At 40.0% G+C, this 15888-nt stretch overlaps 1 protein-coding gene across 2 annotated transcripts in view; it reads left to right on the plus strand.

Moving 5' to 3' along the window:
* LOC124054264 (receptor-type tyrosine-protein phosphatase gamma-like) overlaps positions 1-15888 on the plus strand; it is a 404131-nt gene that overhangs the window by 309935 nt on the left and 78308 nt on the right. For both annotated transcript variants that reach the window (XM_046380034.1, XM_046380044.1), the window contains one exon: positions 7647-7804. In XM_046380034.1, the coding sequence (XP_046235990.1) occupies positions 7647-7804 (158 nt within the window). The remainder of the gene's footprint in view (positions 1-7646; positions 7805-15888) is intronic.

The raw sequence follows: 15888 nt of genomic DNA on the forward strand, positions 1-15888 counted from the left end.
GGTCAATGAGCTTACCAAACAAACTTTGTGTTCCAATAATTAGTGCTAAAGGTACTGAAATCAATAAAACAACAAGGGTGCCCAAATTTATGCACCTGCCTAATGTTGTTTAAGTAATTGTTGCACACTTTCTGTTAATCCTATAAACTTCATTTCACTTCTGAAATATCACTGTGTTTGTCTGCTATATGATATATTTAACTGAAATTGCTGATCCGAACAACCAATGATTTATAAAGGAAAATCCTGAAAATGATCAGGGGTGCCCAAACTTTTTCATACCACTGTATATATATATATATATATTATGGCATGCCGTTCAGGAAATTAATATTTGAATATATGGAATGAAACTCTTAATATATGGAATGAACCTTGAATATATGGAATGAAACTCTGAAAATATGGAATGTAACCTGACTGACGTCATCATTGCTGCCATCTTGTATCTTTAGCTGTGCTTTAGCTGTGCAGCGGACAGCAGAAAAGAGTCAGCCAGCACGCAATTTGGTTGCAACTATTTAAAACAGTGAAGACTTAATAAACACACTGGCGAATGCCAAAATCGCCTGGAGACTCAAACTGCCCAATACACTACTTCAGAGGATGAAGTTCGCTGTCTTTTTAGTCGGGAACGGGGTGGACCTTGGCCTACAGGCCAGGCCATTGCCATGCCATCAGCATCAACCTCACAGCAGTGCCCCACAACAGCACCTGTGTGCAATCTTTGCCCGTGTTGTAGCTATTTTAAACAATGAAGACTTAATAAACACACTGGCGAATGTTCGCCCCTGCACAAGAAAGGTGCCAGTACAAAAGAGGAAAGAATAGGTAGGATTTATTTAAAACTAGATGAGGGCTCTCTATAGAGTGCATATTTAGCGAAGTATGAGTATATTAACGCAGTATCGGTACCGATACATCGCTAAATATGCACTCTACGGAGAGCCCTCATCTAGCTTTAAATAAATCCTACCTATTCTTAAATCTTTTGTCTTGCCTCCTTTCTTGTGCACGGGTGCCAGTGTGTTTACTAAATCTTCATTGTTTAAAATAGCTGCAAACAAATTGCGTGCTGGCTGAATCATTTCTGCCGCCCGCTGCACATAGCTAGAGATACAAAGATGGCGGCAATGGCGACGTCAGTCAGGTTTCATTCCATATATTCAGAGTTTCATTCCATATATTCAGAGTTTCATTCCATACATTCAGAGTTTCATTCCATATATTCGAGGTTTCATTCCATATATTCAAATATTAATTGCCTGAACGGCATGCCATTATATATATATATATATATATATTGCACATTATTAATGGGATATTGCACATTGAGAGATATTGCACAGGAGGTAAAAGACTGGTGGTTGAGGTGAATGGACTATGGAATCAGTGCATATGAGAATTCAAAGTGGTTATTGCTTTTGGGAAGAAGCTGTTTTAGTCCCTGAGGGCAACAGGTTAAACAGGTTAGAGCCAGGGTGGGAACTGTCCTTTCTGATGGTTTTGGCTCTGCTGAGGCAGCGGGAGGTGTAAATGTCCATCAGGGAGGGGAGAGGGCAGCCGATGATCTTCTGTGCTGCCTTTACAACTCTCTGGAGCCTCTCCCTGTCAGCAGCGGTACAGCTCCCGTACCATACTGTGATACAGTATGTCAGCAGGCTCTCAATGGATGAGCGGTAGAAGGTCAGCAGCAGGTTGGAGTACAAGTTGTGCTTCCTGAGGACTCTCAGGAAGTGTAGCCACTGCTGAGCCTTCTGGATGACAGCCATAGTGTTCTCTGTCCAGGAGATGTCGGCGGAGGTGAGGATGCCAAGAAACCTGAAAGTGTGGACCCTCTCCACACACACGCCATTGATGTAAAGGGGGGCTGGGTCGGTGCTGTGCTTCCTGAAGTCAATGATGATTTTTGAGTGATGAGTTGAGATGAGTCCGACCACTGTAGTGTCATCAGCAAACTTGACGATAAGGTTGTTGTTGTGGGTCGGACTGCAGTCGTGGGTGTAGAGGCAGTACAGGAGGGGGCTCAGCACACAGCCCTGTAGGGAGCCGATGCTCAACATGCGGGTGGAGGAGAGGTGGGGGCAAGTCTCACAGTCTGGGGTCGGTTTATGAGGAAGTCCTTTGCAGTGAGACTGTCCGGGATTATTGTGTTAAAAGCTGAACTGTAATCCACAAAGAGCATCCGGACATAGCTCTGCTGCTGCTCCAGGTGGTTCAGGGCAGAGTGGAGGGCTATGGCAATGGGGTCTTCTGTGGATCTATTCGCACAATATGCAAACTGGTGAGGGTCAAAGTCGGGGTAGAAGTGGTCCTTGATGTGTTGTCCCTCAAAGCACTTCATGATTACTGGAGTGAGGGCCACTGGATGACTCCCAGGGAAAAGTTGAAGATCCCTCACATCAGACTGAGCACCTTGCCCGGTACTCTGTCTGGGCCGGCAGCTTTCTTGGTGTTCACTGCCACGAGCACCCAAGGCAGCACAGTGATGCAGTGGTTAGCACGGTTGCTTCACAGCAAGAGGGTTCCAGGTCCAGGACCATTCTGTGTGGAGTTTGCATGTTCTCCCGTGCTTGGCACAATTGGCTACTCTACATTGCCCCTAGGTGTGAATGTGTGTGTGTGTGTGGTTGTCTGTCTTTGTGTGTCAGCCCTGCGACTGACTGCCAACCAGTCCAGGGTGTACTTCGCCTCTCACCAGTAGTCAGCTGGGATAGGATCCAGCTCCCCCGCACCCCTGATGATTAAGTGGTATACAAAATGCATGGACAGTTGGATGGCTTGACACCCTTCAAGTCAGTATTTAGCAGATGCACATACAATCCCAGCACTGGGTCTGTGTGGATAGGTCTCAGTCAGGCTTGCACATCCAGACACTTTAATTTTACTCCATTCTCCTTTGCAAAACTGTTCAAGTGCTGTCAAGTTGCACAGGGATTGGGTGTGAACAGCACTTTTCATGTCCAGCCACAAATTCTCTACTGGATTGAGGTATGGGCTTTGACTCGACCACTCCAGAACATTCACCTTGTTGTCTTTAAAGCATTTCTGTGTAGCTTTAGCTGTTTGGGTCACTGTCCTCCCAAATCCCAACATTTACCATCTGTTGATATGAGTGAATATGAAGTCACTTGTTCATTTTTTTTCTCAGTAAAAATCCACTTATCACTGCAAAATACCAAGTTCTCATCCAGGCATAAAATGTCACATCATTTCATGTGCAAATGAAGCAATCTAACTGCAGTACAGATAAATGAGTCCCTGGATCTTTTATTCTTTAAACTGCCCCCGAACACTGTGGGATTTAGAACTGAAATGTCTCATTTAAAAAAAACAAAAAACAAAAAACAAAAACATGAATATGAATCACTATCCCTGTATGACTTTTCAAAGACTCACTTTCTACGCAAAGCAGTGCTATTCATGAGTTCAGAAATCAAAGAAAAAAAGTTCTACCTCATTGAATTTATGTTTTTTCTTCATAGATGTTTAATGGTTGCATACTACCCAGAGGCAAACAAACACCTAATTCATTCTGACACTAGTGCTTATTTTTTAATTTTTTTTCTGATAATACCTGCTGTTTCAGATGGGATATTATTTTTTCATCCATGCATAAATGTAAGGGAAAATTTAATCATTTTCACACTATATTTATTTAGTTGGTGTTATCAAATTGTTAACAGATTGTATTCACAGTTTTTCTACTAACTTGACCTGTAATGCTCTAACTTGAAATTGCTTTTTAATTATTCATCCTTCATACAGAGTTGTAACTATTATTATTTACATGGTGATAATTTATTGAGGAGGACCCACATTACTTTCTTTCCTTATCATAAACCTATCACTAGATAGAACAATATTTGTAGACTGTTACCCAGCATATTTCAACTTCATTGTAACATTGAATGCAAATTGAAGGAAAAGATTGTGCTCACAGATTTACAACCTAAACAGCTAAGTGCTAATGCCAGCACGCTAATATGCTCAGAGTGACAATGCTAATATGCTATGAGTACTAGATTTACTATCTTTGCCATACAGTTGATATTCATTGAACAGTCTTTTTTTCTGCAGGTATTTGTTCTGAAATCAAATTATGTGTCAAATTAAAAATTTGCACTAAACTGAAATTCAAACCCACCAAAGTGATTAAAGTCAGTTGTCAGAGGAATGTAAATGTGTGCACCACATTTTGTCACCTTGAAATAGTATTCAAAATATTTCACTCAAATACACAAATGGAGTGAATGATGAATCTATCAAATGTGGTGTCACCTTATTAGCAGTATGTACTATATCCATTTGCTCAAAATTAATAGTCTTTGGTGATTAGATCTCATTTAGATGTCATCATATTTGAAAGGTGTATTTAAGCTATGAATAGTGTAGGATGGGGATGAATGAAGGGGATACTTAGATCTGGAGCAGCCTCTTAGACTTATCACTGGAGGTGAGGGAGAAGGGTTCTGATGATTCACACTAAAATGATGACAGAGAAGTCTGACTCAAGTTCACAGCTGGGAAAGTTGCAAGACAACTTTTGGGTTCTCAACTCAAAACAAATTGCAAGTTTGCAACTTGCAAAGTTACCATCAACTGTGGCATATACGAAGATGATGCTATCCCTGCTGGTATTCGGCACAAAGAGTGGTTCAGGATACTGGTTCCAAAGTGGAGGAGCCATCAGTCACCTCCTCTACATGGATGTTGAGTTGTAAGTCAAGAGTACACGTCACCAAAATCTACAGCAATGACATTGGATTGTCATTCAGACTAGATAAGTGTGGTTGGATGGTCACAAAGACAGGGAAGATGATCAGAACGTAGGACTTTGAACTACCAGAGGGCAACATTAAAGATGTCAGTTGCAATCAGATACTTACACAAAGTGAGGCAGGTCATGAGAAGTCAGCTGAATGGGCAGAACAGGGTCCAGGTCAAAGATGAACTGCTAAGTGAATATCTCAGGCAGCAGAAACCTGTCAATGATGATGATGAGGTGGATGAAACATCATGGAGGAACAAGCCCTTGCATAGCATGTACCACTGACAAATACAAGTGGCTGATATCAAGAAATCCTACTAATGGCTGTAAAAGGCTGTACTGAAGGACAGCACAGAAGCACTAATCATGGCAGCACATGAAGCGACATTCAGTACAAGATTAATAGAAGCTGGGGTCTAACCACACCAGATAGGACCCCAGGTGCAGTCTGTGCAAAAATGCCCCTTAGACAATTCAGCCCATAACAGCAGGGTGTAAGAAGCAGGCAGGAACAGCAAACATGGAATGCCATAACCAAGTGGCTGACATAGCACATAGGAACATCTGTGCTGAGTATGAGCTGGAAGTCCCAAGATCAGAATGGAAGACACCTTCTAAGGTGGTTGAGAATGACCAAGCTAAAATCCTGTGGGACTTCCAGATCAGACTGACAAAATGGTTATGGTGCACCAACTTGACATTGCTGTGGTTGATAAACAGCAAAAGAAGGCAGTGGTGATAGATGTAGCAATCCCAAGCTGTAGCAATCCCAAGCGACAGCAACATCAAGAAGAAGGAACACAAGAAGTTCAAAAAACACCCAGGGCTGAAAGAAGAGCTAGAAAAGATGTGGCGAGTAAAAGTAACAGCAGTGCCAGTAGTAATCAGAGCACAAACTGGAAAACTTTCATCTCAAGGGAAGTGAATTTCCCGTGGGATCAATAAAGTTTCTATCTATCTATCTATCTATCTATCTATCTGAATGCCTCCACCCTGAACTCATTTCCCTCCTTGGGAATACTCTCTAGGGTAGGCAACAGTTTCCAGAGGCTAGGAATTCTCTGCTTAAGCAGTCTCGCAAGCTTGTAAAAATAAAATGCAAATGCAGTGCAAGACTGGTTGCAAGTGTAGTGCCTTCCCAAAGGCTGTTTCTTGCAATCATAGGGAAGTGTTTGCACAAGTGATAGAGAGGCAATTTGCTCAGTTGCCATGGGGATAGTTCAGTTGTTGGGTGATCTATTTATGGAACTTTTATGCTCTATTTTGTTAAAATTAGGGAAAGATGAAGCATTAACTCACCTTGAATTAATGTTGAGTTTTTGAAGGGAGTGACACTAGAAAACTCATATGGGTCATTTCGATACCTGTTTTGTCATTTAGATTGGAGAACCTTTTTGCCTTTCCACGCTAAACTCATCCTTTTTCTCTTTCAAAAGCCGTATATATTGCAGAGAAGAGTGAGTTTATGTCTGTGTGTTCTGATGTTTTCTGAGTTTTGTCTCTGAAGGGAGACATGCCAAAATGTGTGTCTGGTTCTTGACACTACTAATTCAGATGCATAAATCTTGAAGAAGGCCTGTCCTGTCATCCTCCATTCCCTCCCCACCTACGTCCACCTTACACTGCTCATCCAATCTCCAACTTTTCTCCCCACCATGGCTCACTCTGCCACACAGATTCAATGGAGCTGAAAATACATTTTTGACATTGGGTGGCAGCTGGAGAAAGAGGAGGAAGGAGTTAGTTTGTAGATAAAGACATGCATCTCCCCCTCTTCCCATGGCCATCGCTGTCAAATGACCCACCCTGCAAATGCCTGTACATGCTTCTTCACCTTTGATTCCCATTCATGTCACCATATGTTTACATATCTCTTATCATAATTTCTTTATCCTTTGTAGCTGATATTGTATTGTAATGTGTTTTGTTTTGCGCAAGATGGGTGCACGCAAAATATCAATTAATTTGTGTTGACGATATCCCATCACCATGTACGCAAAAATTCTTTTGGGTACATAGGATTACTTGATACAACACACTAACAACACAGTGTATAAGTTATTGTTAAAATTAGCAAAACATGGCAATGTGAATGATGTAACACCATCAGTAGGATCCTGCATTATCCTAAAATTGAGACTCATATCCAGTTTGTACCCACATGGTTAAGACCCATTCCAACTTGTGCTCAATTTAAGACCCCAACATACTTTTTTTTCAACACTGTTTGTTGAACTGTTTGTTGAAGTTTGAATTATGCCATCTCTAATAGTCTTTTCTGATGTGATACTTCAAATCTCAGTACATCATCTTGCACACTGCTCACTCTGCCAAACCATGTTCATGGCAGAGGTTTTTGTGTCCACTCTAGAGCACAAACTGATATCTTTTCTCAAGGCCAGCAGCTACCCTGTAAATGTGTTTGTCAGTTTACTTTAATTGTTTTGTTTCTGGGGGATCTGAATTGTTCTCACTAAAAGTGTAATTCAAGAATTACTTGAAGCCTCCTTTGTCATTTAATTTAGTGTTATTTCTTTCCTACCCACAGTCCACAGTTTCAGTGGGGATTTTTTGTATGGAGCACCCGTTGTTAGTGAGCAACTGCGTCAGCAACTGGATTTAGAGACATGATGTTGTAGAGTTGTTTGTACCAGTTGTTTATGCCATCCAAAACCTAGAGAGGTGTAATTATAGGTGCTCAGTCGAATTATGTCTGTCAATAGAAGGACATTGAATGTGGCAGGCACAATGCAAACAAAATCAATAGCATAAATGTAAAGAATGTAGAACAGTACTGGAACTTGGATCTGCTCCAGAAAGCCCGATCACAATGTTGTATTGATCTGAACAGTTTGTCCTGCCCTTTCTCATATAGAAAAAGAGACAGTGCTGGAGCCATTTGTGCTGAAGGACTTGCTACCGTCCTCACTGGGAAGCTACTATCGCTACACCGGTTCTCTGACTACTCCGCCCTGCAGCAAGGTGGTGGAGTGGATCATCTTCAGCAGACCTATTTATGTCTCCTACAAACAGGTGAGAAATACATATACATTATACAGAAAAAGACTGAGAATATTGCACTTGTTTGTAATAACACACAGTCATTTTTTCTCAAGCTTGTGTATGTGTTGTTGAACTAGAAATGGAACCTCAGTACAGGTAAATTTAGATATGCTGTTTCAAGTCCAGTATCTTGAAATGAGCACTCAGGGATCACAGATTAAAGGACAGGTCAAACCAACCTGCTCATATTTCAGGATAACAGACTTCCATATTTCGTTTAATAAGCTCTTAGTGCAACTAATTCCCCTATGTCCCCAAAGTATAATTTGTTATCTTTAAAAGATTACATTATGTCATCTTGACAACAACATGTTTTTTCTTACCATAATTAGATAATTCAGTTCTGATCAGGAAATAATAACCTATAAATGAAAAAAAATAAAGATAATAAAATCCTCCTTCCCATAAACAAAGAAGACACAGCAAAATTTTGAGCAATTTTGTTGTGCAATTGAGGCACAGAGGAAAACAGCAGAGACATGGACTCAAGTCATATGAATCACAAACTTGATGACTTTGACTTGACAAAATCAAAATCTACTAGTGCTTGGCACTAGTAGGTGCCAGTTTAGTCACATAATAAAAACTATGACGAGAGTATATACATAAATTTATAGGCAATGCTTCTGTCCTCTGGAGTTTAATAGACATGCATGGTGCATGGAAGTACACCTCCTTTACTCTAAAATCTACATTAATTTGTATGGCAACTGGAACTTCAAGGTGCATTCAACCTCTTCAACAAAGAATGATTTGTAGTATGCAAACCGTGCATCAAAAAGAGTCCACAGTCCCAACAACTTCCAACTTTGTTCAGCATTTGAAGTTGCACGATGATGGTAAGTTAAAATAGCACTGCATTTTGTTAGTGTGCATTGAGACTTAATATGTAGGAGTGAAAATTTAAGGTTTAAGACTTCAGACTTGACTTGGGACTTGAGCTCAAAGACTTGAGACTTCCGAAATGCGAGATAATGACACGTCTGACTTGACCCACATTGGGAAAATGCTGTTTTGTAGGATTACATTACCCTGGATGATGGGAAACAGCTAAAATGACAACTTTCTCTTTCAGTTTCTTCATCAGTCATAGATGTCAGTGGTGTAAACATGAATGTTTCACCAACAGCTTAACGTGAAAGCACAGCACAAATTTACTCGTAAATCGATTGATTGCACTGAATTTTTTTTTCTTCCGTGAGTTCAGAACTATTATAAGACTGGAATGACTAAAGTATTAGGAGAATAGTAAGACTAGCCAAAATGACTAGCTGTTATACGAGATCACTGAATGGATTGTAGATGCTGCATGTGTCTTATAGGAACAGAAACACTAAGAAAGTGTTTCTGTGGGATGTATAAATAATTTATTGTGATATCATGGAATTGATGACCCGTGTGTGTAGTGGACATGCTGGACCACTGACCATAAATTACTTATGGGCCCAAAAAAAGTCAGTCCCTCATTATGACTGCAGCCCAGGTACTCCTAAACAAAAAAAAATCTCTGTCCAGGCCCTACAGTGGTGAAGCAAACTTCCCATTGATATCAGGGGAGCAGAAACTATTGTTTATAGTGCACCTTAGCTCACAAGAAATCCTCCTCCTCTGTCTTTTAATTTTGCTTTTTGGGCTTTATCAACATGGCTGAATACACTTATTGTATTGTATTGTACTATATTTTGTAATTACACAAATGCACATAAATATACTTATATACTACTACAGAGAGGTTGTAGATTAAACTCCATTAATGTGAAGAGCATTAATTAAACCCTGGATCAGCAATTAAATTGTTCAGATATTGCCTTGCTAAGTGGAAAGCTAACTTAGCTCGCTTGCCCCATATAGGCCTATTTATACTTTGTTGTTGAATCTATGTCATCTGATGTAAAGGACAATTTAATATACATAATCTATCACTATAACTGCCAGTAATAAGTTACAGCATTAAACGTATGATTTGTGCACTATTACCTTGAAACCAAAGGGAATCTTTGGACCATAAGAGCAGATGAATTCCACTATTATAATATGGCAAATACCAAATTTGACTTCCAGTAATGGATTTTATAAGTTTTACACTGACAGTGGCCTGTAATTGTGAAAACATAAACCTTTATTATCAGCTTTTTACCCCTTGAAGACTACCATTATTACTGTGCTATTACTGAACAGTTTTGCCTCATTACTATCTTTAAATGTCCTCATTATCACCATGCATTTATGGCCTCCTGTCGCTAACCCTGTAACAAAAATGTCAGGCTAATATTAACCAGATATACTCATTGCTGATACCAAGCCATTACCTGGTAATTACTTGTATTTACATGGTATTACATAAGTATTAGCTCTTCATTATCAAAGTATTAAACCACCTTTACCATGTTATTACTGAGCTGTAATATTACGTGCTAAAAATAGAACCTATAAGTATTAGTTGCAGTGGATTTTTATACTTGAAACTAAATAACTGAAAATGCAAACTTTCATTTTGATGCCTATCTAGCTGTCTTGACCTGCAAACAGAGTTGACACCGACAATGGCAATAAACTGAGACAAGAGTTGTCATTTTAAATAGCACTGCAGTCCCAGTGTTTCCAGTGTTTGTGAATAAAGAGCTGTGGAAATAGTCTTGAGCTTCTATATTCCTTCCACAGTCTAAAGATTACTTGGCAGACTCATTCCCTAATGAGGCTAAATGAGTTTACTTAAGAGCAGCAGTGGAGCAAGCCAAATGTGGACAAAGTATAGGCTTATCTGCCCTGAAGATGGAAGGTCAGGCCAATGTAAAGCAGGCAATGACAACACATTAAAAAGACTGATGAGATGAAGGAGCAATGAAGAAGAGCAGCACAAACAGGGAGCCTGAAAATCAAGAATCAGGTGATCATTTCAAACCAAGCTGCAAACTTGCAGCAACCAAGCAACTCATATGCACTCTCCCAGATTCATAAAACCAAGTCAAAGTTAGGGCTGCCACCAATAATTATATTTATTACCATTAGTCTGTCAGTTTTATTCTTTATTATAACAAAGTGAGTAAAACCCTAAATGCCCCCACATTCTCAGAGCCTAAAGGGATGTCTTTAGCTAGGTTTAGTAGGAAATTCGAACCCCAAGTAGCGGACACTGAGACCTGTCATGGAAAAAATAGATCTGTTTGAGTCTGGTGAGGAGAAACAACAGAGACAAAGAAAGTCTTTTAGTTGGTTTAATGTTGACCACAGAGTCAAGCTCCTGCAGGAGGGCCAACAGTTCCAAACTGACTGACCAAGAGCAATTGAGAGCAAGATGTGTTTATGTCTCAGTGTGAGTCTGAGGAAGGGAGGTGCATCTGGGAAAGAGAGGTGTTTGGGTATTCTGAATGGGGGATAGCTGTCCGTCCCGAGTGTGTTAGCTTGTGAATGAGGGTTGTCTGTAAAGTCTGGATCTGGGGTGCCTGGATGTCCTAGATGAATTAGCCTATTAAAGAGAGGTGTCTGTCAAGTGTGAGAGATGTCTGGGTGTGCCCTGAATGGGAGCTGTTAATTTCCATTACAAGACCGAATCACAATTTTCACAGAGTTTACTGAAATATACTGAAAGGAGGTAACATACTGTAGTAATCTGCGGGCTTATAACAGGTAGAGTCAAAAGCAGAGAAAACCAGGAAGCAGCTGAGTGCGTGTGGTCAAGCATGAGAAAAAAGGCAATCCCACAAAGCAGGCGGGCCGAGGTCCAAGACTAATCCAGGAGGGACAAAAAGAAACGTCTGCAGGACAGCAGACAGAGCAGAAAACAGGATTAATACAGGAAGACTTTCAGAGCTAGGAGATTCTGCAAAAAAAAACTGACATGACACCTCAGGAGAGCCGAAGACAGTCTGGCGGAGATGGATGGGAGAGCCGATCTTTTGAAGCAGTCAGACGGGAGGAGTTGATCGCAGGTAGATAAAACACAGATGCATGGAGGCTAAGATCACAGGTGAGTTTCCCCAGGAACTCCCAGCTTTGCTCCAGAGATGCTTGACTCCAAGCATCTCTCTCTCTCACACACACACACACACACTCAAACAGAGGGAGGAGGGAGGGGAGGAAAAAGAAACTGAGAAACTACTGAACAGACCCTAACAGTCTTTAGGCATATTTAGCATATTCTGTTTAAACAACAGTCCAAAAACCCAAAGAGATTAATTTTACTAGTGATATTAAAAAGAGAAGAAAAGTCTCACATTGGAGAGGACAGAAACAGTTAATGTTTTGTATTTTTAAGGGGATTAAATTATTATAGAGGCTGATTCATTTCCTGTCCTACTTTGGGCAACACAACTGATTAAACTTAAAGTAAATTGTACTGAGGTCATTCCAGTCCCAGTCTACACCATAGTTGCATTGCTGTTAAAGCACACCAGAAAGACATTGCACCACCTTTTTTTTTTCTCTAAATGAGGAAAGAGGATATTCTTAGTTTGCATAATCCAGTTGAAATTAATATACATTTTTAAGTGCTAGTCATGAAGGACTCCACCCATCCAGCACACTTACTTTTCCAACCCCTCCCCTCGGGCAGGCGGCTGAGGAGCATCCGGAGCAAGACCACCAGGCTCAGGAACAGCTTCTTCCCCGAAGCCGTCAGACTACTGAACTCTAGCCATGCCCTGTAGACCCCCCACCCCCGACAACACAGACCTGCACTACAAACACTTTACACCTACAAGTGCTATACCACAAGTGCAATATTATTACTACTTTCCTGCACTACCTCATACTTGCATATACTTGCACATGCTAAAACCGGCTTCTTTATTTAAATGTTTAGTTTTATATTCTATTTGTATTTAGCTTATATATTCTATTTTTATTTAGTTTATATTTTGTCAAGATTGGTGGGCGTCGCTGACGCAGAAATTAGCTGAACCCCGATGCAGAGTCAAACAGGAGCTGACAGGCGTGGTGGAGGTCCAAAAAACAATTGTCTTTATTCGAGAAAACAAAACCTAACTAAAACAAACTCACACTTACTGTGACTGTGAATCCCAGACAAACTATGGGAAAAAATCTCCTGGCATGGCATGGCAAGTTAAAGCAAAAAGCTCCTGGCATGACATAAGACATTCAACGCTTGGACAAAGGTGACTGGGAAGACAAGGACTAAATAGACATGGTAACGAGACACAGGTGACACACATCAGGAGGGAGAAAGCAATCAGGAAAACTAAAGCAAAGCTACAAGAAAACAGGACACACAGGGGAAGTGACGCTTTTCAAAATAAAACAGGACATGACAAAAAACCTTTAACATAATACATGGAAGCACAAGACAACATGGAACATGACACATGGACTCAAAAATCAAAAACAAAGCATAACCAAAAAACCAGGCATGACATATTTCTATTTTATTCAATTTTTCATTTCATATTTTTATATTCTACTTATTGCTCCCAGGACCTGAGCCCTAATTTCGTACCACAAACATGTAAATGTGAGCTGGTATGACAATTGACATTTAAGGTACATTGATTGATTCATGATGTCACAGCAAACCAACATAATAACATCTTAACAACTTATTGAGAATCGCAAAAAAAAGTAGCATCCCCATATCTATAACCATTGTAACTCACTAGGACTCCTGCCTGACTGCGCTGTGATGCTGAGAAGGGGGAGAGATCATAAAGTCAGTCTTACATTTGATCTTGTGATCAGTTATAGTTAGATGTAAACAAGATAAGCTACCAACAGCAGTTGCATGACCTGGCATGAACTAGCAACATCCTAGCCTTGTGTGCACGTGCATCATAGGTAATTAAAGAAAGAGTGATACATCGCTGGTCTAAGCTGAACAAACATACAAACTGAAGTTTGTAAGTTTCTCATTAACTGAAGAAACATGTCACCTTTAAGAGATGTTATCTCTGCAACAACCCGGACATATACAGTACATCAATGTCATCCATGTCAGGCACTGTTTTGTAGCCATTTTATGTTGGTATTTTTCATGGCTGTAGATATTTAGTCAATTGGATTGGTTGATATGGTTAATTTGATATGTTGATTGTTTTTCAAACCAGCTAACAAAAGCCATTAATGGCAGCCAACCTCCTTTAAATAACTGAGCAACTGGAGATGTGATTCAGAGATCTCGAACCAGGCTGCTCTGCATTTTATCCACTTTTCTGTGCAAACAGAAGTGTGAAGTTTGCAACATTTTTTCCATTTTTTGTACAGAAGCATGCAAGGGTTTGTGTTGCACACTTCTGGCAGGCAGCTGTGTCACAGGAGGTAGAGGGGTTGTCCATTGATGGGAAGGTCAGTGGTTTGATCCCTGACCTTTGTAGTGTATGTACTGAAGTGAGCTACGCCTAAAATCACACGAAGGAAAAGCACCACATTAATACAATTAATTTACCATTTCTGGAGATTCTCTACAATGGAACAACTTATCACAGACTACCTGTTGTGTCTCTAAAGTTCAAACACAATCACAGTAAATGTAAATGCGAACTATGTTGATGCTTAACATTTGAAATGTTTGAAGTTTTTTGTCCAGTTTTGTGGCCACGCTGGAAAGAGTTGATGTAGTCTGCTTTGCTGTCATAAACCCTTGCCTGGCTGTCAGTGATAGTCAGCTTATATTCTCTGAGCATAATATCACACATACTGAAATGAAATGTATGAAGCAGACAAAGTAAAGGGATCAGTCATTTACATAAATGTAAAATGCCAACTTGCTATTTTGGCAACTGTGTTGGTCGTTCAGGATGAGCACTTTTTGTGGCTGCCAAGATTAAGAAATCTAAGTGAGTGGCAAGAGGTGTTATGTGTAAGGTGTCTAGACCTTCTTCCAGTCTGCTCCCAGCTAAAGTGTTAGAGCTTTAAGAGCTTTTAAGAGCTTTAAGAACAATGACAGAATGATGCACATCAATACAGTGCCCACACAAGCACTACGGACGTCAACCTCACAGGAGTTCTTGAATTTCCCTCGGGATCAATAAAGCATCTATCTATCTATCTATCTATCTATCTATCTATCTATCTATCTATCTATCTATCTATCTATCTATCTATCTATCTAACCCTTTGCCACACAGAGTTGAGGGAGCATAAGTTGTTTGGGTTTCTTTTGTTCGTTCTCTCATAGATCAATAAAAAATGTTTCAGTTCTTGTTGCCAGATGTTAGTCAGCTCAAGAATAATCTGGCCAGAATGCAGCTAAATGCTTTTGGCTACAAAAGAAGATTATAGATAATAGGGCCTTGATTTAGGAAAATGCTATTACTGACAATACAAGTCACAGTGACAAAGGCTACCACTTTTCCCTGACTTTTCATAGCAGAAGTAATTTTGCCAATAACTCATTAGCTGCATGGTTTTAAAACACCCAATTCATTTTATTCCAGTGTTGTAACCAAGACAGATTTTCATTTAGCTTTCAAACTTTTAGTTATTGTTTTCTGAAGCTGTAAAGTGCTCATTTTGGATCAGTTGGGTAACATCCATATATGTTATTTATTTAGCAAAGTCTAAGGAAGTAAGGCCTTTTTAAGGCCTAAGTTCTACGTCTTAACTGAAGTTATACCGACTGAGCCACATAGAAACAGGACTGACACAGCATGAGATTGAGCTGTCGTTATTTTCCTCATATATTTTGAATTTAGCAAAGTAACAAGGGCTATTTAGAAATCCACCAAGGAAGGCTGAGGCCTTTTGTGTTAATTTGAAGTGATAAAATAAGGCTAAGCAGAACTTTGTCTCAAAAGGATCAGATTTTGTTAGTAGTGAAGGTCAGACCAGGTTTGTTAGAAATCAACAAAAAAGCTGCACTACCACAAGTTTCTTTCATTTCATAGATTCTGAGACATTTTGGCCACCTGAGGACAAGTTCCTACTGGTAAACATTTTCAAATAAAGAAGCACCTGACTTCTCAGAGGAGGTGCACTTGCAGCAGAGCTAAGACCTCTAATGGCAACACATCCTACCTCCCAACTCACCAAATACAGTAGCTATCTACAGATTACAATGTGTTACTTACCTCTCTAGTATCAGTTTTAAACATGCACGGTTCCAA

This window comes from Scatophagus argus, chromosome 3 (genome assembly GCF_020382885.2).
Source record: "Scatophagus argus isolate fScaArg1 chromosome 3, fScaArg1.pri, whole genome shotgun sequence".
NCBI classification, from domain to species: Eukaryota; Metazoa; Chordata; class Actinopteri; family Scatophagidae; genus Scatophagus; species Scatophagus argus.